The sequence below is a fragment of the Humulus lupulus genome, chromosome 7 (genome assembly GCF_963169125.1).
Source record: "Humulus lupulus chromosome 7, drHumLupu1.1, whole genome shotgun sequence".
Lineage (NCBI taxonomy): Eukaryota > Viridiplantae > Streptophyta > Magnoliopsida > Rosales > Cannabaceae > Humulus > Humulus lupulus.
Window position 1 is genome coordinate 59,770,552 of NC_084799.1, and position 7,711 is coordinate 59,778,262.

The window sequence follows — 7,711 nt, forward strand, 5'->3', positions numbered from 1 at the left end:
CCCATCGAAGGAATAAGGACTCTCACTTTTCGAGACCGAAAGTACCCATGACGAGATTGATATGTGTGAAGTCCGAACTAGGACACTTTGGTCATTTTCAACACAAAAATAATGCATATAATTAATATCCACGTACCATACACAATCATATATAACAATTATTATAAAAGTCTAATCCTCATCGTATATGTACGTACGGTAACTACTTATAATTCTCATCTATATATAGAACTCATTCTCGGTTTCCCTATCCCATTGGACCAATTATTCCAACTATTTCAGAGAGAGAAAGAAAAAGAAAAAACAATAAAGCTTAGTTTTCATTGCTCCGGTATAGTGAGAGAGAGGTCCATTTGATCTGATCGAATAATATATAGTTTAGATATTATTGTTATTACTATTACGAAATGGGAAACAGCTTAAGGTGTTGTTTGGCTTGTGTTCTTCCCTGTGGTGCCCTAGACTTGATTCGGATTGTCCATTTAAATGGCTACGTTGAGGAAATAACACGTCCGGTAACCGCCGGCGAGATCCTTATGGCAAACCCTAATCATGTTATCAGCAAGCCATGCTCTCAGGGCGTTGTTCGTCGGATTTTGATACTCTCACCGGACACAGAGCTCAAAAGGGGCAGCATATATTTTTTGATCCCGGCTTCTTCCTTACCGGACAAGAAAAAATCCGGCAACGGCCTCAAGAAACCTACCAAGAAAATCAAAAAGTCAAGCACTACCGGTACACCTACAACCACCGCCGGGTTATCCGACTCCGTCGACTGCGATCGGTACTTATCGAATATTAAATCCGATAAAAAATCTTCACGCCGGGATCGACGAAGCGGCTCCCGAGTCGGAGTATGGCGGCCTCATCTTGAAAGTATCTCAGAAGACTGATTTATTTTCTTTCTTTCTTTCTTTCTTTTTTTCCGGCGCCGGAATGTTGAGTTTTACCGGTGATGACCAAAGGGGGTTCAATCATGCAATGGGGTCGGTTACTTTTTTTTTTTTCTCACTTCCTTTTGATGTATGTGGGGTTGTTTCGATTTTGTGGATAAATATATATATTTTTATTTTGATCTTCTCGTGTTCATTTTACAGTTTTTTTTTTATGTTTCGGTCTGCATGTAATAATGGCCGATTCGAATTCCAGTCTTCATCATGAGATCGATCGATATATATGATAGTCCGTTTGGTTCCCAATAAAATACTTTCACCGAGAGAATGCATGTGCCGGAGCAAGAAGGAAAAAAGAGAGAGAGAAAGAAAGAAATGATTATACTTGTGGTCATTAAAAAGTTGTAATTTACACCTAATTAAGATGTAATTATAAGTATAGTTCTCTTCTTTATATCTATATGATCTAGTCATCTCATGATGTTTCTGGGTGGGAAAAGAAATTGCCAATTAAAAAGTTATTGATGAGGGTGTGCGCGTGTTTACAATATGTATTTTAAAATTGGGTTTGCTCTACTTATGATTAATCAAATTATTACTTGCTTGTGTGCTTTCGTTTTGGCGTATATTGGAATAAAAAAGTAGTATATTTCTAGTGAAAAATATGGAAGTCATATAAATTTACATATATTGTGCACTACTAGTTAATCTTACAATTTTGCATATGCTTACATCAATTTTTTTATGAATGGGGTTCGTTATAGTCACAGAAAATCTCAAGAAAATAATTTAGTTAATTTAAATTATTGAAAATAAGGTTTAAAATTATATTTGCGCATGTGACTATTATTGAAAATTTGGAAACTTATTTGGGCACCCTATATGATTTATATTTATTTTCTCAAAAATTTGTAAAAAATTAACTGTAACTGCAATAAACACCATACACTATAGGAAAACAAGCTATTACCGGCGGAGAAAACCGCCGGCAATAGTCAGAAAAACCGCCGGTAATATTTTTACCGGCGGTCTCCGCCGGCAAAAATCCGCCGGTAAAAACCGGTCAGGTAAAGCCGTTATTACCGGCGGAATTAGCCTCCCACCGGTAATAATATTATTACCGGCGGATAATTACCGGCGGATCCCGCCGGCAATAATTTGGTCAGAATTCACGTTTGACACATTATTACCAGCGGTTTCCGCCGGTAATAATCCGCCGGTAATTGTAAAATATATTTTAAAAAAAATAATTAATTTTTATAAATTATAATATAATTAATATTAAATAACTAAATTTATAATTAAAAAAATTTAGAAATAAAATCAATATTATTTAAATTAATATCCAAATTAAAAATACAACTTTAAAATACTAAAATTGTTTTTTCAAAATAAAAAAACATATACTTAAATTTAATAATAAATAACAAAACCTAAACTAATTATTATTGTCTTCATCAAAAGTTTCATTTAGAAAATCTTCAACATTCGTGCTTCGACTCAAACCTTCATGAGACTGTGGTGCTGGTGGCGAAGGATAATATGGCCGAGGCTGTGGGCGAATCAAAGGAGACTACTGCTGTTGTTGATTCGGAGAAGTGTAGTACTGCTGATTATAAACGGGCTGCTGTGTCGATCCTCCATAATGAGGATATACCGGCTGCTGCTGCATGAACGGCCCAAATTGACCATACATAGGTTGTTGTTGCTGTTGCTGTTGCTGCTGCTGCGGTAATCCTCCAAACTGACTTCCCATAGGTTGTGTCTGAGGAAACTGGGAAGAAAGTCCAAACATATAATTAAAAAATGGCGACTGAGAGGAACCACCATATATGTTTGGAGAATTTTGTTGTGGTTGCTGTGGCATCGACGACGTCCCCGGGCTTTGATTAGATGTACTACCTTGTTGTTGAGAAGGTAAGAACTGCTGCAATAAACTTTCATAGCGTGGGCCATGGAGGGAAGAATCAGTCTGCAAATTTCCTGACTCGACCTTATCACGCATCTTAACCCACATCTCAGCCAAAACTCCCATCATCTCTGGAGTCACATTAGTAGGAACTTGTGACTGAGTTTGGCTTGAACTTTGACTTGTGGAGCTAGATGCTGATTTCTTCCCTTTGCCTCTAGGCCTGTATCCCACTCCTATTTGATAATCAGACCTCGAGCCAAGGACTTTATCCATAACCTGATACTGTATTGATTTAGCAGTAGAACCTTCACTAGAAGCAGATTCCGAACCTGACCGACTACTTTGAATATTTTGCCTCTCCATCTCTTGGGTCATTTGTTCCTGCCAAAAGAAAATGTTAAAAAACCAATATTACTATAATTTAAGATCAATAAAGAAAGAAAAAACTTTAACTTACATGTAGTTCTTTGCAAGTTTCGCTAACCCAAGTCTTCGTAGATTTTTTTATATGAGTATCTCTCCAAGCATCAATAGCATGATCATCAGGTTCATCCTACAAAATAATAGTGTTAGTTTAATTAATAATATAATAATATCAAATAAAGTTAAGTATTTTACTTACATATTCGTTACGGATCGCTGCCATTGATTTAGAGCCTTGCGTCGACAAATACTTAATTTCCTTTCTATTTTTCTTGTTCTGCGTGGATCGCGCTACAAACTTTGGGCTCAGAAACAAATCGACAATTTCTTTCCAGCTCTCCTTCGAGCACAAGTCAGGAATAGCATTGAGAGCACTATCCAAATCATTCGGATTTCCAGAATAATATTTTTGGAAATGAGAATGCCTAATATTCTTTCTCTCTGAATATCTTTTGCGCATCTCCGTATACAGAGTTCCCATAACTCTTTCAGGTTCTGGATGCCCATCGATATTATAGTAATACTAAAAAAAAAAAATTGTTAGTTTAAATTTTTATAGACTAAAATGTATAATATAAAAAAATTATATATTTTTTTTTACCTTCATCTTTTGAACGACCTGGTCTTTATATTGCTGAGGAACATCTTTAAAATCTAAATAATGTCCCGGCAATAGTAATGTAACTTCAGTACTCAATTGACGAACAAAAGCTTGGTGCTCAGTACCAACCACTTTGTCTGTCGCCGGATCAAGTTGCAATTCAAGTGGTTTGCCAGCATCCCGCCTTCGTTTTTCAATATTAACATTACTGGCAGGGCCACGTCCCCTCCTTCTTGCAGGACGATCTATTAATTTGTTTAATACATAAAAATAAAAATATTAGTAAATCTTAAACATTTAAAAATATTGCGATTAGAATATATCCCATAACTAAAATTTAGATATTAACCTGACTCGCAAGTTGAGGGTATCCTGCTAGGATTTGTGGGGTCTTGACCACCACCATCTCCACCGTGATGGGATACTATATCAGCTGACATGTCTCTTGTATTCATAAATATTTAAGATTTAATAATAAGAATAGAAATCAAATTTAAGATTTAATAATAAGAATAGAAATCAAATTTAAGATTTAATATCATCAAATTTAATTAAGTAATGAAATAACATTAAACAAAATCAAAATCAGCATAAATTGGAAAATACAAATCAAATTCAAATTTTTGTGTTTGTTACAAAGGTAATCATTACATAAAACTAATAATCACTATCGCTTCCATCATTAACTAAATTAGCATTAACATCATCTTCACAAAAATCAATTAATAAATCATCTTCTTCATCTAATTCTTCATCTGCTTCTTCATCGCCTAACTCGTGATCCTCTTGACTAACATTTAAATTTTGTACTGTACTAATGTCAATCAAATTTTGAGTAGGTAGCATAACCAACTCGCACCATTATATCAAAAAAGGCTGGAGGAAATATGAGTTCCATTTTACATAATATTATAATAAGATCTTTTTGTGCTTCCTCCATATCGCTAACCTTTATAGTTCTTGCACAAATTTGCCTGAAGAAGTTACATAACTCAGAAATGGTAGTCGATATACTCTTTGAAAGAAACTTGCGAACACCCACTGATAGTAATCGTTGCATTATTACATGACTGTCGTTGGACTTTAAACTGCTGATATTTGTTAAATCAGCATTTACTTTCTTCTTTAAATTGGAACAAAAATTATCTGGAAATTTCACATCTCGAATAAATTTACAAAACTGCATTCGTTGATCAGATGTGAGAACATAAGGGGCATGAGGCTTCATTAACTTTCCGCTGTCATCTTCATATATCCACAACGATTCCCTTACTCCAAACCTTTTCAAATCATGTCTTGCATTAGTGGTGTCCTTAGATTTATCATTATCCAAGATAGTGCCTAACAAACTATCACACACATTCTTCTCCACATGCATGACATCAATGTTGTGTTTTAACGTGTTCGAAGACCAATAATCAAGCTCATAAAATATGCTTTTCTTCCTCCAATTTTGATCTTCTGCAATACGCCTACGTTTGACACCTCCAAGCATCTCGTGTTTTCCAGGTACTTGTGGTACAAGTTTGTTTACTTGTTCTAATATTTCGTCACAAGTAAAACGTCTTGGTGGACGTCTTCTCTCGATTTGTCCGTCAAACTGAGTGTCTCTTCTCATTCGATGGTTACTTGGAAGGAATCTTCTGTGACCAATGTAGGATGTCTTACCGATTACTCGAACAGAAGTTGTGTCTTCATTACACGTCGGACAAGCTTTGTATCCCTGACCACTCCATCCAGATAAATAGCTACGAGCAGGAAAATCGTTAACTGTCCACAATAAGGCTGCACGCAACTTGAACATAGTGTTGGTTATACTATCTCTTGTATCGACACCATTAACCCACAACTCCTTTAACTCATCCACCAATGGTCTCAAGAATATATCCATGTCCTTTCCCGGTGATTTTGGTCCAGGAATAAGAATGGATAATATGATATTGTTATCTTTCATACACATCCAAGGTGGAAGATTGTAGTTAGCCAACACCACAGGCCACATACTATATGCTTGACTCATGTTGCCAAACGGATTGAAACCATCTGCAGCTAAACCTAAACGAACATTCTGAGGTTCACTAGCAAAATCAGGATGTTTGGCATCGAAATCCTTCCACGCTAACCCATCCACTAGGTGTCTCATTATCCCATCGTCTTTTGATTTCCCAGTATAGTGCCATAACATTTGCTTCGCTGTAAGTCTTGAACTGTAATGTCTTTTTAATCGAGGAGTCAATGGAAAGTAACGCATCACCTTATGTGGTACCTTTTTTCCATCCGTTTTTTCAGGAGAAATCCATCTACTACTTCCGCAAATTGGACAAGTCTCTTTAGTTGAATGCTCTTTGTAAAACAAACAACAGTCATGTTCACATACATGAATTGAATCGTACCCTAACCCTAATTTCTGTAATCTTTTTTTAGCCTCGTAGTAGGTTGATGGAATTTTATTTCCCTTCGGAAATGCAAGCTTTAGTAATTTCAGTAATTCATCGAAGATTTTATTCGGAATCTTGCCTCTAACTTTCAAATGCAATAATTTTGCTAAAAAGTTAAGAGAAGATATCCAATGACAACCAGGATATAACTCAGCCTCTATCTCGTCAAACAGATCGTCATAAAATTGTCCCGCCGCAGGATTATTTTCAACTTCTTCGGTTGTAGGTAGAAGGAAGTCTTCGACCATCGGAATCATCTCATCAACATCATCATCGTTGGCGTCCACCACATTGGCAACATCTGCTTCTGCTTCACCGTGATATATCCACTTCTCGTAACCTTGATGAAAACCCCAATCGAATACGTGTGCTTTCACCATAGGTAAAGTTTCAAGCCTATTGTTTATGCATCTAACACACGGACACCTAATTCTACCAGAGGAATCCTTATATTCCGACGCCATCGTCAAGAAAGCTTGTAGACCGTTCCAATATTCTCGACAAGCAAGATTTCTCAATGTCGTCCAAGTCTTGTCAATCGCCATCTAAAGTGTTATAAAAGTATATAAGTTTACGATATGTGAATAGTCTTATATTTTAAAGTGTTATAAAATGTTTATAATAGTCTATTATAAACATTTAATAGTTTTATGCTATTTTATGTTTTGTCATCATATTTTATGCTATCTAATTATTTATCTATTATCTAATTTTTCCTTTACTTAAAATAAATTATTTAATTAATACTTAATTATTTATTTATTTAATTATTTATTTATCATATTATTAATTTAAATCTTTCCTAATTATTTAATTAATTATAATTAAATTAATTAATTACTAAATTAATTAATTAATTATTTATTTATTTAATTATTTATCTATTATCTAATTTTTCCTTTACTTAAAATAAATTATTTAATTAATACTTAATTATTTATTTATTTAATATTCATTTAATTATTTATTTATCATATTATTAATTTAAATCTTTCCTAATTATTTAATTAATTATTAATTAATTATAATTAATTAATTAATTAATTATTTAATTATTTATCTAATTTTTCCTTTATTTAAAATAAATTATTTAATTAATACTTAATTATTTATTGATTTAATATTCATTTAATTATTTATTTATCATATTATTAATTTAAATCTTTCCTAATTATTTAATTAATTATTAATTAATTATAATTAAATTAATTAATTACTAAATTAATTAATTAATTCTTTATTTATTTAATTATTTATCTATTATCTAATTTTTCCTTTATTTAAAATAAATTATTTAATTAATACTTAATTATTTATTTATTTAATATTCATTTAATTATTTATTTATCATATTATTAATTTAAATCTTTCCTAATTATTTAATTAATTATTAATTAATTATAATTAAATTAATTAATTAATAAATTAATTAATTAATTCTTTA

General features: G+C 32.9%; 2 protein-coding genes across 2 annotated transcripts; one reads left to right on the plus strand and one right to left on the minus strand.

Annotated features, from left to right (window-relative positions):
• The first annotated feature begins 252 nt into the window (after positions 1 to 252).
• Positions 253 to 1,507, plus strand: LOC133792766 (uncharacterized). Its single transcript, XM_062230706.1, has one exon. It carries the CDS (start codon positions 408 to 410, stop codon positions 891 to 893), a length of 486 nt encoding a protein of 161 aa, XP_062086690.1. The 5' UTR covers positions 253 to 407; the 3' UTR covers positions 894 to 1,507.
• A 2,979-nt stretch (positions 1,508 to 4,486) lies between these two features.
• LOC133791753 (uncharacterized) lies at positions 4,487 to 6,812 on the minus strand. Its single transcript, XM_062229668.1, has 4 exons — positions 5,190 to 6,812; positions 4,896 to 5,009; positions 4,779 to 4,803; positions 4,487 to 4,638 (listed from the first exon to the last, which is right to left on the minus strand). The coding sequence occupies exons 1-4, from the start codon at positions 6,810 to 6,812 to the stop codon at positions 4,487 to 4,489; spliced, it is 1,914 nt and encodes a 637-aa protein (XP_062085652.1).
• Positions 6,813 to 7,711: the final 899 nt, after the last annotated feature.

What these genes read in the sequence shown, in the direction of transcription:
- LOC133792766 (XM_062230706.1), top strand. Translation starts at nt 408, where the DNA reads ATGGGAAACAGCTTAAGGTGTTGTTTGGCTTGTGTTCTTCCCTGTGGT.
- LOC133791753 (XM_062229668.1), bottom strand. Translation starts at nt 6,812, where the DNA reads ATGGCGATTGACAAGACTTGGACGACATTGAGAAATCTTGCTTGTCGA. An exon ending in TCATGCATGTGGAGAAGAAT is followed by an intron (nt 5,010 to 5,189) that starts GTGTGTGATAGT and finishes CAACGAATGCAG; the next exon opens with TTTTGTAAATTTATTCGAGA. An exon ending in TTTGTGCAAGAACTATAAAG is followed by an intron (nt 4,639 to 4,778) that starts GTTAGCGATATG and finishes ACATTAGTACAG; the next exon opens with TACAAAATTTAAATGTTAGT.